At 43.2% G+C, this 23,301-nt stretch overlaps 1 protein-coding gene across 1 annotated transcript in view; it reads right to left on the reverse strand.

The window, feature by feature from the left end:
* Positions 1–3,299: 3,299 nt before the first annotated feature.
* The window catches only part of LOC130357819 (multidrug and toxin extrusion protein 2-like), a 92,409-nt gene continuing 72,407 nt past the window's right edge, over positions 3,300–23,301 (reverse strand). The window contains exons 14-18 of the mRNA XM_056560548.1: positions 22,653–22,722; positions 20,310–20,442; positions 17,849–17,943; positions 4,194–4,260; positions 3,300–3,526 (exon numbers count right to left, since the gene is read on the reverse strand). Of these exons, the coding sequence (XP_056416523.1) occupies positions 3,345–3,526; positions 4,194–4,260; positions 17,849–17,943; positions 20,310–20,442; positions 22,653–22,722 (547 nt within the window). The 3' untranslated portion in view covers positions 3,300–3,344. The remainder of the gene's footprint in view (positions 3,527–4,193; positions 4,261–17,848; positions 17,944–20,309; positions 20,443–22,652; positions 22,723–23,301) is intronic.

Consider the following 23,301-nt stretch of genomic DNA (forward strand, 5'->3'; position numbering starts at 1 on the left):
AAGTGAAGTCTTCCAGCATTTAGCGCTACTCGCCTGAAGCGCTAAATGCCTGCATGTCTGGGCGTCGGGCAATACAAGTTATATGCCGGTCCGTGCGGCCGTTTGTGTGGCCGCCGGGCCTATTTTAATGCAGGGGCCTGGAGCTGCCGCTCCACCCGCCCCTACATTAATCCGGCCCTGCCTATAAGGAATTTTACTTTTAAGGGTATTATGGTCATCAAGAGAAAAATGCTGTTTCTTAGCGCATTTACCGGAATGGTGTCCTTTAGCTAATTGCGTGGTAGATTCTTCTGCTGACCAAAACTGGTCAGATTGAGTAGAAGGATGGGCTTGAATTGGTTGGTTCTGAGACATGGCAATAGAGATGGATTTAGAAATGGATTCACTCAGGGTGGACATAGCTGATTTAAGTGCATGTTGGACTGATTTTGAAACTGACTTGTCTAGGATATCATACTCTGAGGTACAGGAGGGGTTAATCTCCTGAGGAGCAATCTTATTAGATTCCATAGTGAAATATAATATGGAAAGGCACAAAAATATATATTTATGAAAGAGATAATTATATATATATAGGATGGCATAGAAACAATAGATATATATATACTAGGGGTATGAATTGGCAAGAATCTGGAGATACGATACGTATCACGACACACGTATGACGATATGATATATCCCGATATATACCGATTCTGTCTCAAAGACAATATAATGCGATTTTTTCGCATGAGGCTGTATGAGGGCAAATTTTTTGCGCCATAATCTCTTTTTTGTATTGGTACCATTTTGGTATTGATCTGACTTTTTAATCTCTTTTTTTCTGGGATATTATAAAAATTGCAATTCTGTGTTTTTTTAAATTTATTTATATATTTATTTATTTATTTACATTTATGTCATTTACCGTACGGGATACATAATGTTATATTTTAATAGGTTGTGCAATTATGCACGCAGTGATACCAAATATGTTTACTTTTATTACCGTATGTTTACATGTTTTTATATAGGAATAGGGGGTGATTTGAACTTTTAATAGGGAATGGGTTAATGTATACCTTTTAAACTTTTACTATAATTTTTTTTTTTTTTTTTTTTACACTTTATTAGGCCCTTAGGGGACTTTTAGGAGGAATCATTAGATTCCTCATACAGATCAATAGAGTTCTATTGAACTCCATTGATAGAGCCTAGTCCAGCCAGGCTCTATCAATGACAGAGCCTGACAGCAGGGAACAGAGGTAAGCCCCCTGGCTACCTCTATAGTGGATCTACCCCCCACGCGATCGAGCTGCGGGTCGGCGATTCACCCCACCAGACCACCAGGGAGCATTCACAGGTCCCTTTAGATGCCGCTGTCAGCTTTGACAGCGGCGATCTAAAGGGTTAATAGCCAGCCTCAGTGATCACCGCATGCTGGCTATTAGCAGCGGCCCCCAGCTACTGAGAACAGCCGGGGGCTGCAGAGTATGGAGCGGGCATGAATCGGGACCCCCCCTCCATACAGACTGCTGAGCGCCGCAACGCTTGTCAGGTCCGGCCCTGCTTGCCCGAAGCAGTGCTAAGGGCCGGAAAAATTCACCTGCCCAGTGCCCAGAACGGCATGTCCCGGGCGTCTGGAGATAGGATTTCCACATCCCTGAAAAGATCGATTTGAAAATATTTTTAATCGATACAGTATTGTCAAATGAAATATTGCGATACTTGACTGAATTGATTTTTTCTTACACCCCTAATATATACAATATCAAATATGGATATCACTGAGATGATATATAAAATATTATGAGAGAATCAATATGTGGTGTCCCGATACCGTACCTTGTACCGTACCTTGTGTGCTAAGTCCCCAAAGTCAGTTCGTGTGTACCGGTAGGATCCTCCTAGTGGGATAACCCCTTGTAACCTCTTCCTTCTTTAATTTTATGTGTTTGATATATATAATATAGATATGTATAGTACTTCCAGGACCTTATGTCACATGACTACTAAGTCTACTGTTAGGTTATTCTTAAGGACCTTCCAGGTCATGTGAGAGGGTCACATGATGTACCACAATGTGGTACATTGTGAAAGGACTGACAGTTGGTGGAACCAATAAGCTATGAGCCTGCCACCTTGCCATATAAGGGTGCTGTATCCAATGATCACTCTCTTCTCCCCTTGCTCTTGTTCCTGATCATCTCTAGAGAAAGCATCACTCTGTACAATTCTGCAAGAGAACTTAGGCCTGAAGCCTGCTAACTTCAGCCGAATACAAAACCGTGAGTTCAACTAAACTCAATTCTAAATCTACATGACTACTGAACCTAAAACCAAACCCTAAATTCAGTGGAACAGCGTAAAGCAAGCCTCAGAGCTTATTTCATATAAGGTCCCAACCAACTGTGAGGAACTTAAAGTCGGTCCTCTGTAAAGACTGTTACTCCTGTTAACCTGCATAAAAGTTGTATTAAAGTTATTTCCAGTTTGCTAAACCTCCAGTTGTGGACAATCCTTTATTCCTCCCTATCGTTCCTGGGACGGGTGGCGGTAGGCTATATATACAGAGAAAGAACCCGCACCCTGGCGTCATGACAGTTAAGGGATAATCAGACACCCTTTCATCACTGCACAGCTACACCCTACCTACCCTAAATCCCCACAAGCTCACCACAAATACGTAACTTAATCCTGCAGGGAGCAGTGAGAAAGAAATGAAGTGTTCATCAATTACAATCCTTTTATGACCTATCCTACATTATGATTGGCTGTTCATGCTCATTCATGTTTGGTTGTATACAAGTTTTGTCGGAAATAAAATTGTAATTTTATACATCACTATAGCAGAGGCAGGAGTCATATAACCTACCTCTAATGGAGACACAAACCTGGCTCAGAATACATACAAGTGCCTCACATTGCTTAAGAGCATATCAATACACAATATCCGCTATCTTTAATAAACAGTGCATCCTCATAGGAGTATACTAAAACACTCAGCAGGTGGAAATTTTGAGTTCCCACACTTTTTTCCCCAGGACTTGACCAATCCTGGTGTAAACATTAAAGATATCCACAACATTGTATTTACCCAAAGGGGGCCAAGAGGGGTCTAGCAGGCTCCATATGTTGGTATAATTTCTCTTTTATTCCTGGATAGGGTAATGTAGTCACCTATAGTATTTTTTTTACAAATGCATCCAGTAAAAAAAAAAAAAATACACAAATAATGTATTCTGCACTGTCTGTTTTTTTTTTGTTTTTTTTTTTTTGTTTCTGAACTTTACCTTTTATTTCAGAAAGTTTTCTACCCCTCAAATTACTGTGTAGACTTAACATCCAGTGACAATATTTCATGACTAATGCAGTTTGACAGTTAATTTTACAGTAAGTCCAATAAAAAGGGTGGAAACAACTGCTAGTGCCTGAAACCCTCGACACCTGAGCAACTTCTGGAATGCTGCCTTGTCTGCCATTTCTTGTAGCTCTGTTTCCTTGTTGGTGCAGTCCAGGGAAGCGTAGTTAGTCAATTCAATATTGTCTGTGATGACAAAACGAGGTAAGAAAAATGACATCAATTCACAATGTCCACTCCATCAGTCTTCCAATACTTTTACATTTCAAATGAGTAGAACCACTCAATGTTTCATGACACTACAGCATTTTGCTACTCATTTGGGGGTTAGAGGGAGGGGTAAGCCTTATTGGCTGATGCCCTGTGTTCACAGCCAGTGATTGACTGCCACCTTCAAGCCAGCAATCTCTGACAGTACCAGCCAATAGGAGCACTATATCTGTAGCAAAAGGACATTCCATTCTAAGAAGACAAAGCTCACCAGAACATCCAACAGGTGGCAGCAGCTAGGGGTATCAGTTAAGCAGTTCTTGTACAAGGGATCTTTCAATTGCTGTACTGTCATTTCTGAAATTCTGCTGGCTACAGCAGGCTGTGACAGTTGATATGATGTGGCAGCCACAAAATGTTTCAGAAGACCCTTGGCTATCCCACAACTGTGCCACAGGTGACCTGCTATGAAGTAGGCCAGGCTCCTGAGAGACACAATTTTTCCGGGGACAGTGTCCTCAATATAGGGATGTCTGGTTGCCTAACTCCAAAGTACTCTCCAGTTTACACCTAACAAACTGTGCACTTGACCCAATTACATCCCACCAGAAATGCTACCATCCCACCACCAAATGCTACATACCTGGGGCATCTATATTGGGTTCTAAAGATGGGACTGGTTTCATTTTCAAACCTACACGTTCTTTTACCTGGAATAAAAAATATTTACTATTCTAAATGAGAGGTGATTGTTCAGTTTAGAACTTAATTCACATTTTTTTATTTAAAGGAAAACTGTCACATATTTGCTCCCGCACTATCCACAGGTACTGATGGATAGTGCGGGAGATGCTGATTCCTACAATCCCTACCTTGGCCGGATCCGCCCGGCGGTATGCCCGCAATCTTAGCTTTATTGTACCTGGAAATACGGCTATAACTGGCACGAGCGGGTTTCTGCAGCTCAACTTGCACTGACATCAGCGCCGCCCGTCCGCAGCGCCGCCCGCTTATGAATATTCATCCCCCCCTTCCTCCAGCTCTACCTCTCTTCGCAGCTCCTAACTGGAGGAAGGAGGGATGAATATTCAAAAGCATGCGGCGCTGACGTCAGTGCAAGTTAAGCTGCAGAAACCCCGCCCGTGCCAGTTACAGACGGATTTCCAGGTATAATAAAGCTAAGATTGCGAGCGAACGGCGGGGCAGATCCGGACAAGGTAGGCATTGTAGGAATCAGTATCTCCCGCACTATCCATCAGCACGTATGGATAGTGCGGGAACAAATATGTGACAGTTTTCCTTTAAGCAGTTGGTCTATAATATTTGTGCAAATCCTTATCCCACACATTTAGGCCCCATAAAGACAGAATTCATATAAGGCTAATTCTGTGCCAAAGATTGCAAAAGAAGTGGGTTTATATACAATATTTATGGAAAGTCCAATCGATTAATACTGAGTCTGACAGGAAAAAAACATCACAGGTAAATGGTGGTACTGCCAAGGCAGTTTACTGGGTATTCATCTGTGCTAGAGAAAACACATGAACATATGTACAGGGCCTAAACAGAATTCAGGCTTGAATAGATACTTTTACAGAAGAACGTAACATTGCGTAAGACATTGCAGTGTTAACCCAAAGAAATTAGGATTTATGATCAAGAAGAAGCCTTGGGTGCCCATATCACATATCTTTTTACAGTTGCTTGATATGCTCTCCCATTCCTGAGATATGAGTTTATAGTCCCTGGGCAACAGAAGATCATGGGGCCACTCTGTGCTCACCCATGTGCAAGTCACAATTTTATAGAAAGCCCTCCCCCACAAACAATATAATTTATTTCTCCTCCTGTACTGGCTGCCTGAGAGTGATAGTAGTGAGTAGTCCCCTCACCTCCATACTGACTGCATCCAGATCCCAGAGTCCCCTCACTTCCATACTGACTGCACCCAGATCCCAGAGTCCCCTCACTTCCATACTAACTGCACCCAGATCCCAGAGTCCCCTCACCTCCATACTGACTGCACCCAGATCCCAGAATCTCCTCATCTCTTTACTGACTGCACCCAGATCCCAGAGTCTCCTCACTTCCATTCTGACTGCACCCAGATCCCAGAGTCCCTTCATCTCCATACTGACTGGAGGTTAGGAGACTCTGGGTGCAGTCAGTTTGGAGGTTAGGAGACTCTGGGATCTGGGTGCAAACTGACTGCATCCAGATCTCGGAGTCCCCTCACCTCTATACTGACTGCACCAAGATACCAAGGTCCCCTCATCTCTTTACTGACTGCACCCAGATGCCAGAGTCTCCTCACTTCCATATTGACTGCACCCAGATCCCAGAGTCTCCTCACTTCCATACTGACTGCACCCAGATCCCAGAGTCCCCTTACTTCCATACTAACTGCACCCAGATCCCAGAGTCTCCTCACCTCCATACTGACTGCACCCAGATCCCAGAATCTCCTCATCTCTTTACTGACTGCACCCAGATCCCAGAGTCTCCTCACTTCCATACTGACTGCACCCAGATCCAAGAGTCCCCTCACCTCCATACTGACAGCACCCAGATCCCATCTCCTCATCTCTTTATTGACTGCACCCAGATTCCATCATCCTCATCTCTTTACTGACTGCACCCAGATCCCAGAGTCCCCTCACCTCTATACTGACTGCACCCAGATCCCAGAGTCCCCTAATCTCCATACTGACTGGAGGTTAGGAGACTCTGGCATCTGGGTGCAGTCAGTTTGGAGGTTAGGAGACTCTGGGATCTGGGTGCAGACTGACTGCATCCAGATCTCGGAGTACCCTCACCTCTATACTGACTGCACCCAGATACCAAGGTTCCCTCATCTCTTTACTGACTGCACCCAGATCCCAGAGTCCCCTCACCTCCATACTGACTGCACCCAGATCCCAGAATCTCCTCATCTCTTTACTGACTTCACCCAGATCCCAGAGTCTCCTCCCTTCCATACTGACTGCACCCAGATCCCAGAGTCCCCTCACCTCCATACTGACAGCACCCAGATCCCATCTCCTCATCTCTTTATTGACTGCACCCAGATTCCATCATCCTCATCTCTTTACTGACTGCACCCAGATCCCAGAGTCCCCTCACCTCTATACTGACTGCACCCAGATCCCAGAGTCCCCTAATCTCCATACTGACTGGAGGTTAGGAGACTCTGGGATCTGGGTGCAGTCAGTTTGGAGGTTAGGAGACTCTGGGATCTGGGTGCAGACTGACTGCATCCAGATCTCGGAGTACCCTCACCTCTATACTGACTGCACCCAGATACCAAGGTTCCCTCATCTCTTTACTGACTGCACCCAGATGCCAGAGTCTCCTCACTTCCATACTGACTGCACCCAGATCCAAGAGTCTCCTCACTTCCATACTGACTGCACCCAGATCCCAGAGTCCCCTCACCTCTAAACTGACTGCACCCAGATCCCAGAGTCTGCTCACTTCCATTCTGACTGCACCCAGATCCCAGAGTCCCCTCACCTCCATACTGACTGCAACCAGATCCCAGAGTCCCCTCACCTCCATACTGACTGCACCCAGATCCCAGAGTCTCCTCACTTCCATTCTGACTGCACCCGGATCCCAGAGTCCCCTCACCTCCATACTGACTGCAACCAGATCCCAGAGTCCCCTCACATCTATACTGACTGCACCCAGATCCCAGAGTCTCCTCACTTCCATATTGACTGCAAAAAAACACCAAAAGAGCACAACGGAGTCATTTTAAGAAAGAATATGCGCCAAACCGGCACCAATTTTATTATTTCTGAAGAAAACAAGCAAGTGCATTCATAAAAACACATATATGCGAGAAAAGAGGAATACAGCAACAAAACAGTGATATCACCGGCTCTGCACAGGTAATAATAAAAGTACATAAGTTTGTTATAACTGAATGTATCCCAATTTAGATATGATAAAATTGTATATGAACAGTGTAATAAAGATAACAAGAAGGCATCACTAGTACATGTAAATAGCTATTGCACATCCTTAAGTATTGCACATAACAAGTATATAAAATCCAAGGATATTAATATGTAGTAAAAGTGCAATGTGCATATAGCAGCAGCCTGCGTCCGCAGGCACAGGGGATACAGACCTAATAGCAATGAATCAACAAGGTACGATACACTAGCAGAGACCGGGATAGCACCACTCCAACGTACGTTTCGGTACGTCACCTTCGTCTGACTCCCAGACGAAGGTGACGTACCGAAACGTACGTTGGAGTGGTGCTATCCCGGTCTCTGCCAGTGTATCGTACCTTGTTGATTCATTGCTATTAGGTCTGTATCCCCTGTGCCTGTGGACGCAGGCTGCTGCTATATGCACATTGCACTTTTACTACATATTAAAGGGGTATTCCAGGCAAAACCTTTTTTTTATATATATCAACTGGCTCCGGAAAGTTAAACAGATTTGTAAATTACTTCTATTAAAAAATCTTAATCCTTCCAATAGTTATTAGCTTCTGAAGTTTTCTGTCTAACTGCTCAATGATGATGTCACATCCCGGGAGCTGTGCATGATGGGAGAATATCCCCATAGGAACTGCACAGCTCCCGGGACGTGAGTCATCATTGAGCAGTTAGACAGAAAACAACAACTCAACTTCAGAAGCAAATAACTATTGGAAGGATTAAGATTTTTTAATAGAAGTAATTTACAAATCTGTTTAACTTTCCGGAGCCAGTTTATATATATAAAAAAAAAGTTTTGGCCTGGAATACCCCTTTAATATCCTTGGATTTTATATATCTGTTATGTGCAATACTTATGGATGCGCAATAGCTATTTACATGTGCTAGTGATGCCTTGTTGTTATCTTTATTACACTGTTCATATACAGTTTTATCATATCTAAATTGGGATGCAATCCATTATAACAAACTTATGTACTTTTATTATTACCTGTGCAGAGCCGGTGATATCACCGTTTTGTTGCTGTATTCCTCTTTTCTCGCATATATGTGTTTTTATGAATGCACTTGCTTGTTTTCTACGGAAATAATAAAATTGGTGCCGGTTTGGCGCATATTCTTTCTTAAAATGACTGTGGTACTCTTTTGGTGGTTTGATGAAATAAATTGGAGTTCATAGTTTCACGGCCCTACTATAGACGTGAACTTATACCCTCCCCAATATTGTGTGTATCGTTTTGCACATATTGACTGAACCCAGATCCCAGAGTCCCCTCACCTCTATACTGACTGGAGATTAGGAGATTCTGGGATCTGAGTGCAGTCAGTTTGGAGGTTAGGAGACTCTGGGATCTGGGTGCAAACTGGCTGCATCCAGATCCCGGAGTCCCCTCACCTCTATACTGGCTGCACCCAGATACCAAGGTCCCCTCATCTCTATACTGACTGCATCCAGAGCCCAGGGTCCCCTCACCTCCATACTGACTGCTTCCATCCCTCCTTACTGACTGCTCTCACCCACCGCTCCGTTTCCTGATATAGGGGGTCTCTGCTCTGTCGCCTGCTCTGGAGATCCCTGCTCTGTGGCCTACTATGGGGGTCTCCGCTCTGTGTACACCCCAGTGGTTGGCACAGGGTCCAGTCTTGCCCTCAGATTGTTTTTCTTTTTGAGAGGGTGGATAGGGATGGTGTCCCCCTCTTCTCCTACCTCTGAAGGTTTCCTGCAGTGCTGACCTCCTATATCCTGTATATGTCACGCGACCCTCCAGGTCAGGAAAAGAAGAAGAGGGGAGCTCCCCTGCAATAGCTCTAACCTCCGATGCTGGGACACAGTGTTCCAGAATCGAAGGAGAGACTTACATGAGGGGAAAAAAATTAGTTTCGGACCTCAGGTAGTGCCCAAGTGCCGAACTGTCAGTCCAGCCCTGATTGAGGGGCATGCATGCCTCAAACCCGCCGTTTGACTATATAATTTCGTTCATCGGGGGATATGGCATAGATCTGTAGAAGAGAACAGATTGACCTTTATATAGAGATGAATATCCTAATATGCATCGGTCACTGACAATAGTTCCTCTAAAATGTTCCTTGCAAGACTACAGGAATTATCCAGAAAATCTTTTCTTCATTTATAACATTCCATATATTTGTGGCTGTAGAAACAGACTGTCATGAAGCAGACATAATAATCGGAAATGTCACTACAAATTATGGTGAAATGTTAAAACTGTCATTAAACTGAGTTATCTCTGCAACGTATTAAATAAAAGGGCACACAACTCATGATATATGAATGTTCTAAAATATGCAGAAGATTTGTTCCATCTCTCAACTTTTGTGATAGTTTTTTAAGACAACATTTTTAGCTTGTGTAATACACAGTATTATGCCAATTTGTAATTACAAGACCTTTACATCGATGACCTTGTTACAACGAGCGCTCTGGGTCCCTGCTCCTCCCCGGAGCGCTCGCGGCGTTCCTCTCTCTGCAGCGCCCCGGTCAGACCCGCTGACCGGGAGCGCTGCACTGACATTGCCGGCGGGGATGCGATTCGCATAGCGGGACGCGCCCGCTCGCGAATCGCATCCCAAGTCACTTACCTGTCCCGGCCCCCGGCTGTCATGTCCTGGCGAGCACGGCTCCGCTCCTTAGGGCGCGCGCGCGCCAGCTCTCTAAGATTTAAAGGGCCAGTGCACCAATGATTGGTGCCTGGCCCAATTAGCCTAATTAGCTTCCACCTGCTCCCTGGCTATAATACCTCATTTCCCCTGCACTCCCTTGCCGGATCTTGTTGCCTTGTGCCAGTGAAAGCGTTTAGTGTTGTCCAAAGCATGTGTTTCCAGATCTTCTGCTATCCACATTGACTACGAACCTTGCCGCCTGCCCCGACCTTCTGCTACGTCTGACCTTGCCTCTGCCTAGTCCTTCTGTCCCACGCCTTCTCAGCAGTCAGCGAGGTTGAGCCGTTGCAAGTGGATACGACCTGGTTGCTACCGCCGCAGCAAGACCATCCCGCTTTGCGGCGGGCTCTGGTGAATACCTGTAGCATCTTAGAACCGGTCCACCGACACGGTCCACGCCAATCCCTCGCTGACACAGAGGATCCACATCCAGCCTGCCGAATCGTAACAGACCTGTCCTCATGATAGGCCATAAATGTCTGATCGGTGGAGTACCTGGCACCCCACCGATCAACTATTCGGCAAAGCCAACTTATGCACAATGAACAGGGTCAGAAGCAGAAGTGAAGATCCATTCATTGGGTGTAGGGGGGGGGGGATAATAAAAAAAAAAGTGTGAGATTTGTAGCTTAGGCTACAGATACTACAAATGTACCAGATTTTTTTTTTTTTTACAAGTAACGAAGGTTGTTTAAAAAGGTGTTACATAAATAGGCTATGTTCACACTGCATAACTGCGTAATTTTATTAGAATGTCCATACAAAAAATTTCTTGCCATATATTCCATCCACGGATAGCTACGACCAATGAGAGCTGCACTGCAGTAACTGAGTACCTACACTATAAAATGAATGGAGCCGTCCACTCCAAGCCTTGTCCACAGTGAATATGCTGGAGCTATGACTTTGCAGAACAACTATGCAGAACAACTGAAGAATAAGAATTTTTTGTAATTTGTTTTTTCTAATTTTCCATTTTACAATGTGCATTGTTGCTGTTTTCAGTATGACCACTAAACCTAATAACAAGCTGACATTTTCTATTCTGTAAAATAAACTTTTCAGCAGTCTCTGCAAAGCATGCCTAGAAAACTTCCCCATGGAAGTCAATAGGGTCAGCTCCAGTCTATTATTCCTTTGTCCATGGGGCTTACTGTAAAGCATATCTCTAAATACTGTTAAAATCAGCTCAGGAAAGATAACAGCTGATTATATAAAATAGGCAATGAGAAAATAGGAGCATGTTAGGAAAAAAATGAATATGTTTCAGTATATGCCTCTAATCAGTAAAAAAATTTAGGTTATGCATCTCTTTAAAGGAAAACGGTCATCAATTTCACCCACACTAACCTGTTGGTACAGTTGTGTAGTCCAGGTGACACTGATGATAACAAAACTTACCTGTCCCCGATCCATAGTCCTGTTGGCCCATTATCCTCCTTGTTTGAGCGGCAGGCTTGGTGCACAGGCATGGCTTCAGGAGCACGCTGACATCACCGATGTTGCTTCTTTGCTGGGTCCAGCTGCGAGCAGGGCTTGGGAAGTAGCAGGGGTGACATTAGGGTGCTCCTGAAGCCCTAACAAGGAAGACAACGGGATTATGGTATAGTTATCATCAGTGTCCCACATTACACACCTATACCAACAGGTTAGTGGAGGTGAAACTTATACATAGTTTGTGAGGTTGAAAAAAATATAGTCCATCAAGTTTAGCCTATTGCCCTACTGTGTTGATCTAGAGGAAGGCAAAAACTTCCCATTAGGCTGATGCCAAATGCCCCATAACAGAGGAAAAATTCCTTCCCGGCTCTAATATGGCAATAATGAATATCAGAATAAATCCCTGGATCAATGTTCTGTCCCAATAAATCGAATATCTATAAACTCTAATATTATATTTATTCAGAAAAACATCCAGAACCCCATGAACTTATTTGGTGAGACATCACAATATCATGTGGCAGAGAGTTCCATAGTCTCACTGCTCTTACAGTAAAGAATCTCTGTCTGTGATGATGGTGAAACCTTTTTTCCTCCAGATGTAGTCATGGTTACTGGCCTAGGTATAAAAAGATCACTAGAAAGATCTCTGTACTGTCCATTCATATATTTCTACATTGTGATCAGATCACCCCTAAGATGTCTTTTCTCCAAACTAAATAATCCCAAGATTGATAACCTGTCTTGGTCCTGTAATCCTCCCATACCATTAATTATCTTTGTCACCTTCCTCTGTACCCTCTCCAGTTCGGCCATGTCCTTTTAATATACAGGTGCCCAAAACTGGACACAATGCTCCATGTGTGGTCTGACAAATGATTCATACAGAGGAAAAACTATGTCCTTATCACGTGCCTCTATGCCTCTCTAGACACATCCCAAGACTTGGCAGCAGCTGCCTGGCACTGATCACTAAAGTAGAGTCTACTGTCCACCAGTATCCCCAAGAACTTTTCAGTAGTATTTTTACCTTATGTCTTATTATTTAGCACATAATTGCACATGTTGTTTTTACCGCCCAAGTGCACAACCCTACATTTATCCACATTAAACTTAATTTGCCATGTCTGTGTTCAATTCTTCAGGTTTCCCAGATTCCTCTGTAATATTATGTTATCCTTATCTGTTGTAATAACCTTACCCAGTTTAGCGTCATTTGAAAATATAGAAAGTCTACTCTGTAATCCCTCTACAAGGTCATTAATAAACATATTGAAATGAAGTGGACCCAGTACTGACCCCTGTGGTACCCCACTTGTAACTGTCACCCAACCAGTGTAAGTTCTATTGATACGCACCCTCTGCTTCCTGTCACTGAGCCAGTTGCTAATCCATTTACATATATCCTCCTCTAGGCCCAGCTATTTTATTTTATGTACTAACCTTTTGTGTGGCACAGTATCACACACCTTAGAAAAGTCCAGATATCTAACATCCACATCTTCATCCTGGTCCAATCTATAACTGACCTCCTCATAGAAGATGATCAGATTAGTCTGGCAGGACCAATACTGCATAAACCCATGTTGGGTGCTGTGTTAGAAGGCTATTTTCATTAAGATATTCCAGAATAGCATCTCAAAAATCTTACCCACAACAGATGTTGAGCTTACAGGTCTATAGAGGGAGACTTATCAAAAACCTATGCAATGGAAAAGTGGTCCAGTTGCCCATATCAACCGATCAGATTTATTTTTTTCATTTTTGAAAGGGCCTTTCCAAAATGAAAGAATCAATCGGATTGATTGCTATGGGCAACTGGTAAACTTTTTCTCTACAAAGCTTTTGATAAATCTCCCCCATAGTTCCCAGGAACCCTTTTTGAATTTTGGTACCACATTTGCTAAGTGCCAGTCCTGTGGAACCCTATCATTATAGAATCTTTAACCCCTTCACGACGAGCGACGTATATGTACGGCGCCGCGAAGTGTCACTTGGCGCGGCGACGTACATGCACGTCGCGGGGTTCCGAGAGCGCCACGTCCCCGATAGCGGTGATCGGGCCGGGATGACTGCTGTTATCTAACAGCAGGCATCCCGGCACATCGCCGAGGGGGGTCCTGAGACCCCCCCCATCACCGCGATGCGCGTAAATCGCAGGTCAATTCAGACTTGCGATCTGCGCGATTCCGGGTCATACGGGTCACTTGTGACCCGTAAAATAAGAGGGATCGGGGGTGTCCGAGACACCCTCGATCCCCCTGAAGGGATAGGAGTTTGGTGGCAGGGGTGCCACCCCTCCTATCCCTGCTATTGGTCGGTCGAGCGACCGACCGATAGCAGACCGGGGGAGGGGGGGGTTAAAGTTCGGTTCCCTCGCTTTGCCCACCTATCGGTGTCCGGGCAAAACGGGGGAAGTGTCCAGGGAAGGTCGGCGCCGAAGGTCCCTTACCTGGATCTCGGATCCCCGTTCTCGATCCTCTCCTACATGCGGCGGCAGCAATACTTCCGGGTCCTAATAGGTGAGTTGTTGCCTAGCAACATCCGGAGGGCCACAGTTTACAGTGGTCTCTAAACCGTGGCCCTCCAGATGTTGCAAAACTACAACTCCCAGCATGCCCAGACAGCTGTTTGCTGTGTGGGCATGCTGGGACTTTTAGTTTTGTAATATTTAGAGGGGTTCAGGTTGTAGATCACTAAGTGGTCTCAAACTGTAGCCCTCCAGATGTTGCAAAACTACAACTCTCAGCATGCCCAGACAGCAGTTTGCTGTCTGGGCATGCTGCGAGTTGTAGTTTTGCAACATCTGGAGGGCCACAGTTTTGAGACCACTGGACAGTGATTTACAACCTGAACCCCTCTAAATCTTGCAAAACTACAACTCCCAGCATTCAGGAACAGCATAAGGCTGTCTTGGCATGCTGGGAGTTGTACTTGCGTGCCTCCAGCCATTGCATAACTACATCTCCCAGCATACCCTTCCGCAATCAGTACATGCTGGGAGTTGTAGTTTTGCAACAACTGGAGGCACACTGGTTGGAAAATATTGAGTTAGGTCATAGAACCTAACTCAAGGTTTTCCAGCCAGTGTGCCTACAGCTGTTGCAAAACTACAACTCCCAGCATGCATGGTCTGTCAGTGCATGCTGGGAGTTGTAGTTTTGACCCCCCTCCCATGTGAATGTACAGGCTACATTCACACTGGCGTCAGATTACAGTGCGTTCCCCGCTACAAATTTGAGCTGCAGCAAATTTTCCGCCGCAGCTCAAACTCCTAGCGGGAGACTCTGTGTAATCTGCTGCCAGTGTGAATGTAGCCTACACTAACATAAAATAAAGAGTAAAACACTACATATACACACGTATACTGCCCCCCCCTACCACCCCCCTCCCCAATAAAAATGAAAAACGTATTGTACGGCAGTGTTTCTAAGATGGAGCCTCCAGCTGTTGCAAAACAAAAACTCCCAGCATTTCTGGACAGCAATTGACTGTCCAAGCATGCTGGGAGTTTAGCAACAGCTGGAGACACCCTGTTTGGGAATCACTGGCATAGAATACCCCTATGTCCACCCCTATGCAAGTCCCTAATTCAGGCCTCAAATGCGCATGGCGCTCTCACTTTGGAGCCCTTTCGTATTTCAAGGCAACAGAATAGGGCCACATATGGGGTATCGCCGTACTCGGGAGAAATTGCCTAACAAATTTTGGGGGTCTTTTCTCCTTTTACCCCTTATGAAAAGGAACAGTTGGGGTCTACACCAGCATGTTAGTGTAAAAAAATAAAGATTTTTACACTAACATGCTGGTGTTGCCCTATACTTTTCATTTTCACAAGAGGTAAAAGGGAAAAACGCCCCCCAAAATTTGTAACGCAATTTCTCCCCAGTACGGAGTTACCCCATATGTGGGCGCAAAGTGCTCTGGGGACGCACAACAAGGCCCAGAAGGGAGAGTGCGCCATGTACATTTGAGGTGATTTGCACAGGGGTGGCTGATTGTTACAGCGGTTCTGACAAACGCAAAAAAAAAACACACCCACATGTGACCCCATGTTGGAAACTACACCCCTCACGGAATGTAATAAGGGGTACAGTGAGAATTTACACCCCACAGGTGTCTGACGGATCTTTGGAACAGTGGTCCGTGAAAATGAAAAATTTTGCACAGCCCACTGTTCCAAAGATCTGTCAGACACCAGTAGGGTGTAAATGCTCACTGTACCCCTCATTACATTCTGTGAGGGGTCTAGTTTCCAAAATGGTATGCCATGTGGGTTTTTTCTGCTGTCCTGGCACCATAGGGGCTTCCTAAATGCGACATGCCCCCCGAGCAAAATTTGCTCTCAAAAAGCCAAATATGACGCCTTCTCTTCTGAGCATTGTAGTTCGCCCGCAGTGCACTTCAGGTCCACTTATGGGGTACCTCCATACTCAGAAGAGATGGGGTTACAAATTTTGGCTGGTCTTTTCTGCTATTAACCCTTTAAAAAATTTGAAATTTGGGGGAAAACCTGGTATGCCATGTGTTTTTTTTTTTTGCTGTTCTGGCACCATAGGGGCTTCCTAAATGCGACATGCCCCCCAAAAACCATTTCAGAAAAACTTACTCTCTAAAATCCCCTTGTCGCTCCTTCGCTTCTGAGCCCTCTACTGCGCCCACCGAACACTTTGCATAGGCATATGAGGTATGTCCTTACTCGAGAGAAATTGGGCTACAAATATAAGTATACATTTTCTCCTTTTAACCCTTGTAAAAATTCAAAAATTGGGTCTACAAGAACATGCGAGTGTAAAAAATGAAGATTTTGAATTTGCTGCTTTTCCTGTGAAACACCTAAAGGGTTAAAACACTTTCTGAATGTCATTTTGAATACTTTGGGGGGTGCAGTTTTTATAATAGGGTCATTTATGGGGTATTTCTAATATGAAGACACTTCAAATCCACTTCAAACCTGAAATGGTCCCTGAAAAATTGTGAGTTTGAATATTTTGTGAAAAATTGCTGCTGAACTTTGAAGCCCTCTGGTGTCTTCCAAAAGTAAAAACTCGTCACAGGAAACTTACACAGGAAAATCCATTGTCAGATAACAAGCGAAGAAGTAAATTCTCCAGAAAATCTTGCCTATTTAACTCAACAAGAAGTGTGGTGCAACACAAATCACCAGGCACCATTTGGCATCCATCCTAGGATTTTCCAGAAATTAAGTACCGTAATAGGCAGACCATTATTTCTTATATTTAAAGGGGTATTCCAGGCAAAAAAAATGTTTTATATCAACTGGCTCCAGAAAGTTAAACAGATTTGTAAATTACTTCTATTAAAAAATCTTAATCCTTTCAGTTCTTATGAGCTGATGAAGTTGAGTTGTTCTTTTCTGTCTAAGTGCTCTCTGATGACACGTGTCTCGGGAACCGCCCAGTTTAGAAGCAAATCCCCATAGCAAACCTCTTCTACTCTGTACAGTTCCCGAGACAAGCAGAGATGTCAGCAGAGAGCACTGTTGCCAGACAGAAAACAACAACTCAACTTCAGCAGCTGATAATTATTGAAAGGATTAAGATTTTTTAATAGAAGTAATTTACAAATCTGTTTAACTTTCTGGAGCCAGTTGATATAAAAAATGTTTTTTTGCCTGGAATACCCCTTTAAATATAAGAAATAATGGTCTGCCTATTACGGTACTTAATTTCTGGAAAATCCTAGGATGGATGCCAAATGGTGCCTGGTGATTTGTGTTGCACCACACTTCTTGTTGAGTTAAATAGGCAAGATTTTTTGGAGAATTTACTTTATCCCTTCGCTTGTTATCGGACAATGGATTTTCCTGTGTAAGTACAGTAGAGAAGAAGGCATTTAGTAGATTGGCCTTTACCTCATCTTCCTCCACCATTACACCTAGATTATTTTTTAAGGGGCCAACATTTTCAGTTTTTAAAGTTTCTTATTATTTATGTAGATGAAGAATATATATAAATGCATTTTACTTCCTATGGCAATCCTTCTCTCTGTTACAATGCTAGTTTTATTTCTTGATTTACATAATGTATTCCTCTCATAATTTTTTTTTATGTTTCCCCACTGCTTTCTTGTTTTAGTAGTCTGAACACAGATGACAGTTTCCCTTTAAGACATTTTCTTTCACACACAGTATAACAATGGAGTGCATACAGTGCTGCCAATTTTGAATTGTACAAGCATTACTTAGGGAAAGAATTACCTTTTCTGTCATTAAATTCCAGTCTAATCTCCAGAAATAAATAAAAAGGTAAATATTAATGCTCACAATGGCGGTTAGCATTCCAATCCAGAAACCTGAAAGCAGAAGAGAGAGAAGCATGTTTACTGTTGACTTATTTCACATACGCTGTAAAACAGATTCAGAAACATGTTATTTTTTCTAATGTGTTTCTATCTTATGATGGCCATTTTTTTTATTTTACTTTTTGTACATTATTATTGAAGCTCCCATCTTGCCTGAGCTATTTTTAACAGCATCTAGAGAGATGGACCAAAGGATCTTAGACAGTAGACAGGACCTGTCCTATTCAGCTGAATTAGAGACCCTACTGGGCATTCTCTGTGACCTTTTAAGAGTTGTTAGACCGGAAGGGGGATGTTGAGCTATAACGTGTAAGGTAGTGGATCCAGTGTTATTTCTCTACTGGTGTCATTTTTCACTATACTCCTGTCTGTACTTAGAAAAAAGGCATTACATGGAAATGATCTATATACAGAAAGCCTCAGCTTAGTTTAATGCCTAGTGGCTAGAATGGAAACTACTAGATTTTAGGATTATTACAAAATTTAAATAGTAAAATGGAAAAAATATATATATATGGTTACTATAAAAACTTCATTTTTTATGACACATTGGGGGAGATTTATCAAAACCTGTGCAGAGGAAAACTTGCCCAGTTGCCCATAGCAACCAATCAGATCGCTGCTTTCATATTTATGAAGGCCTGTGAAAAATGAAAGTAGTAATCCGATTGGTTGCAAGGGCAAGTTTTCCTCTGCACAGGTTGATAAATCTCCCCCATTGTCTTTAACGTTACTAAACAAGTATAACATTAAAGGTCACTTAAGTTAGACCACCATTTACCTTGTTCTTTCATAAAAATACTTTTTGCTGCTAGATATAGCTGGACATGATATACAAATTCCATTGTGGACATTTTTGCAAAGCATTTTTTTTATTCTTGTTTTATACATGTCCAAGCACATACGGCAGATTCTTTAGCAAAAATTTCTGTGAGTAAAAATCAGTTCCATTTACTTTATGCTTTCTGCCAAAACAACCCCATTCAGAATTTTAACTCTGATTTATAAGGTAGGGTCAAATGTGGCGTTCTTTGCTGCTTATTTTCTGCAGCTGATTTTTCTATCTATTAAGTTTAAAGGGTGACCCTACCCAGAGCCGGCTCCACCTATAGGCAAAATAGGCAGCTGCGTGGGGCGCCCGTTTCAGTGCAAGAATGTTACTATACACTGTCTCCACACAGGTCCTGATAGCAACTACTCAGTGCTCATCTCCCCCCTCATTTTCATGACACGGCCAGGTAGAGGAGCGCAGAGTTTACGTGATTTGAAGGTGCACAGCATCACCACTACTGCTGCATGCTTCTCCTGAGCATGACTATATAAGCCTTGAATTATGCCTCCTCCCCTTGCCCAGCCCTCTAGATGCTGGAGGTATAGGACCTGTAATGATTTTACCATCATATTAGCCGTTCAGGATAGAAGCAATAGTGGATGAAGGACCTGTGTGATGCTGTGGAGGAGACAGGACTGAGTTGGGGTGGAGGTAGCCCCAGTAGTTAGGTAATTCTATTACCTAAGAAGGAGGTTTGTTGCAATGTGTCACACTAGTAGTAAGAAGATAACACAAGGAGGAGGTTTGTTACACTGTGTCACCCCAGCAGTAAAGAGATTACATGAGGAGGGGGTTTGTTACAGTATGTCAACCGAGTGTAGTAGGTGGGGTGTGTAAAAGGGTGGAGCCAATGGGAGGAGTAAAGGGGGTGGCAAAATTATGTTTTGCCTAAGGTGGCCCTACCCTAAAGGAAATCTCATCTACCTGCCGTGGAGAAAATCCGCACAATTTCCACAGTCTGGCCTTTATTGCATTTTTAATGTGTAGCAAGTCAATTCCTTTTTTTAGTAATGTGAATTTATCAAACATTTTAATTATTGATTTCAATGGGGAAGTCAAACTCTGCAATACTGTAAAGCAAATTCCACAGCTGAAGATTTTTAAACACATGGGCCCAGATTTATTAATTTGCCTGAAATACCAACTGTCCGTTTTTGCCCATAACAACCAATCACAGCTCAGCTGAGCTGTGATTGGTTGTTGCGGGCAAAACCGGTTTGTGTTTCAGGCAGATTGAAAAATCTGGGCCATTGGTGGAGATTTATTAAAACCAATCAGCTCACTTCTTTAATTTTTAAAAAGGCCTCTGAAAAATTAAAAAAGCAATTTGAATGGTAGCTATGGGCAACTGCTCAACCTTTCCCCTGCACAGGTTTTAATAAATCTCCCCCATTCATTTCTTATTTGCATTTTCAGCAGTAACAAATCCACCCAAAATACACACAATTTGGTGTGAAAATTCTGCAAAAAAAATTAAAAATCTTCAACATTTCCATTATGTGTGGCTGTATCCTTATGGTCTTACCTTTTATCCCAAGTTTCGCTAGAAACATTAGAGGCACTCCAATAGGAAATGTTATTAGACAATATGCAAATAAAAATGCTAATGCTGCAATCTCTGGCTTTCCAATGCCTTTTAATGCTCCAGAAAAGACACTCTGCAAATATCAGACAGAAATCAGGTTATTTAAAAGTAAATAAGGAATCTGACGTAAAGCAGCTTTATCCAAAGAAGCTTAAACTGTATAGTAAAAAGTAATCCTAAGAGTCCAGCGCATACACTGCTCATACACACAACATTAAAATTGCAGCAAGAGAAGGACACGCTGTAAAGGTATAAGAATGATCACATTTCCTAGCTTCAATCTGTGGCATGTGGGAACCACTACTTTAATGATCATTTCAGCCACGTGATACCTCAAAATTTGGATTAAAGAGGTACTCCGTCCCTAGACATCTTATCCCCTATCCAAAGGATAGGGGATAAGATGTCTGACTGCGGGGGTCCTGCCGCTGGGGACCCCACCGATCTCAGACAACCACTGCATAGAGTGAACTTCTCTCTGTGCCGGATGACTGGCAATGCGGAGCAGAGGCTTGAGACGTCATGGCCAAGCTCCGCTCGTGATGTCACGGCCACACACCCTCAATGCAAATCTATGGGCGGGGGCATGATGGCCGTCACTCCCCCTTCCATAGACCTGCATTAAGGGGGCAAGGACGTGACATCACGAGTGAGCGTGGCTGTGACGTCATGAGCCTCCGTTGCTGCACCTATCAGACATCTTATCCCCTATCCTTTGGATAAGATGTCTTGGGGCAGAGTATCCCTTTAAGTCACTACAATATGAATGTGTGATGTCTCCTGTTTAAAGGGTGGGAGGCCAACGATGAATTGGAATGACAGCAAGAGGTGCACAGAGGTATACCTCTGCACAATGGAATCATTACATTGGAAGAATATTGCATAATGATCCATTCTGTCCCTCTTTTGTCTTGGATGCAATGATAGCTGGAAATTCATCTGGAGACCACATGAGCAATGCCAATAAGAGGCCTTCACGAGGGAAAATCACACCAATCCTATTCCCAGGATTATGGTGTGGGGTGACATAATGTACAGAAGCCAGACCACTCTAGCCCTTGTTACAGGTATACTAAAAGCTTGGCATCACATTAATTCAGTTGTGGAACAAATGGTATGGTCGAATGTCCCAGGAGCATTTTTCAATACAAAGCTAGGCTGCATGTTGCTCAGCCTACTGTAAGCAGCCTGTGTGACCTAAACCTGCTACCATGGCCTTCAGTGTCTTTGGACTTGTCTTCCATCAAGCACATTTGGGACATAATTAGTTGGCAATTGCAAAGGGAGCTGTCAGCAGTGGATGCCCAACTACATTCAGCATGGCAGAACATTCTACAGATAACCATTAATAACATGCCAAGGCATGTAAGTGTAGGCTAGGTTCACATGCCCGTTGTTTCCCATCCCGCTATTCTCCCGTCATTGCTGCTAAATGGACCATACTAACAAACAGATGCAAACTGAAGCAAAAGGATGCCATTAAGTGGCATCCTGTTGCAGCAGTTTTTAATCCATTTATTTTTCATTTTGCTCAGAAGTAATAACTGATCAGAAACGGATTGGGAAAAAACAGGCGCAAACAGAGACATTAAAGGCTCATCTTTTTTCAACCCGTTACCCATAGACTTCAATTTTAAATTTATAATATCCGTTTCTATTCCGTTATTTTTGACGGTAGAAAAATACTGCATGCGTGTTAAAAAAATAAAAATAAAAAAAACAACAGGAAGCAAACGTGTTCAAACAGGTGATAAAGGATTGTAAAAAAAAAAATCCCATTGACATCAGTGGAATTATTTTACAGCCGTTTGCAACCAGTTTGAAAAATTATCAAACGGATTGATAACTGGCATTTCTTAACGGGGCCAGACGGTAATGTGAATAAGCCCTATGTTTTAACACGTGGCACTCATACTCGATATTGAATAAATCATTAAAACCTGAGATTTATTAAAACCTGTGGAGAGGAAAAGTCAATCAGTTGCCCATAGCAACCAATCAGCTTGCTTCTTTTATTTTCAGAAAGGCCTCTGAAAAATGAAAGAAGCGATCTGATTGGTTGGTGTGGGCAACTGGTCGACTTTTCCTTACCACAGGTTTTGATGTCTCCCCCTTTATCTTTGGATATCAGAACAACAGCAGCAGATTACAACCATATGCCTACAATCCACCTGGCAACACTACATTTTTTCTGATGCCTCAGGGTTGTGCAAGAATAAATTGGGCATTAGAAAACAATAGTATGCTAATAATTAACTAGTTAATAAATATTTGCATACTTACGACTGATGGAGTAAAAATGTAAAATAAAGCACATATTGGTATGGTCTCATACACTAGAGATAAAATATCCCTATAAGAAATAATCAGAAAAGATGTATTGTCAATATTTTTTAACATGTTTCTAGGCAAATCATTTAAGATATAAAGCTTCGGTTAGTTTCATACTGCTTTTTACAGTCTTCAAAGGCCGATTTACTGAGAAAGCCTCCCAGGTGCATATGTCTGACATATTCTAGGCCCTTAATTACCCAACATGGGCCACAAGATGCTGTTTAGAGGGGAGGAGGGGGTCTATTGGGGTTGAAGCCCCGGGTCTGGCACCCATAGCCCTGGGTCTGACTGGTTGCCAGGATGCCGCTGCCACTTTAAGTAAGTCTCTGCTGCTCACTGACTTACCGTGTAATGTAGTAGCTCCTAGAAGTCTCAGTCTCTGCCTCTCCCATAGTACACAGCTCTGAGGTAGGGCTGTACTGTCCATATGGGAGGCTGTAGTAGAAGGGAGGCAGCTAGGACCTTCTGATCTTGCAGATGACAGGAGAGATGCAGGTAGGAGACCTAAGTCTGCTGTGCATTGTCTACTGAGCTGATATACCTGAGTACGTAAGAATGATAGGAGTGTGGTTGCAGCATTCACACTCCTATCACTCTA

Source organism: Hyla sarda, chromosome 2 (genome assembly GCF_029499605.1).
Source record: "Hyla sarda isolate aHylSar1 chromosome 2, aHylSar1.hap1, whole genome shotgun sequence".
NCBI lineage: Eukaryota > Metazoa > Chordata > Amphibia > Anura > Hylidae > Hyla > Hyla sarda.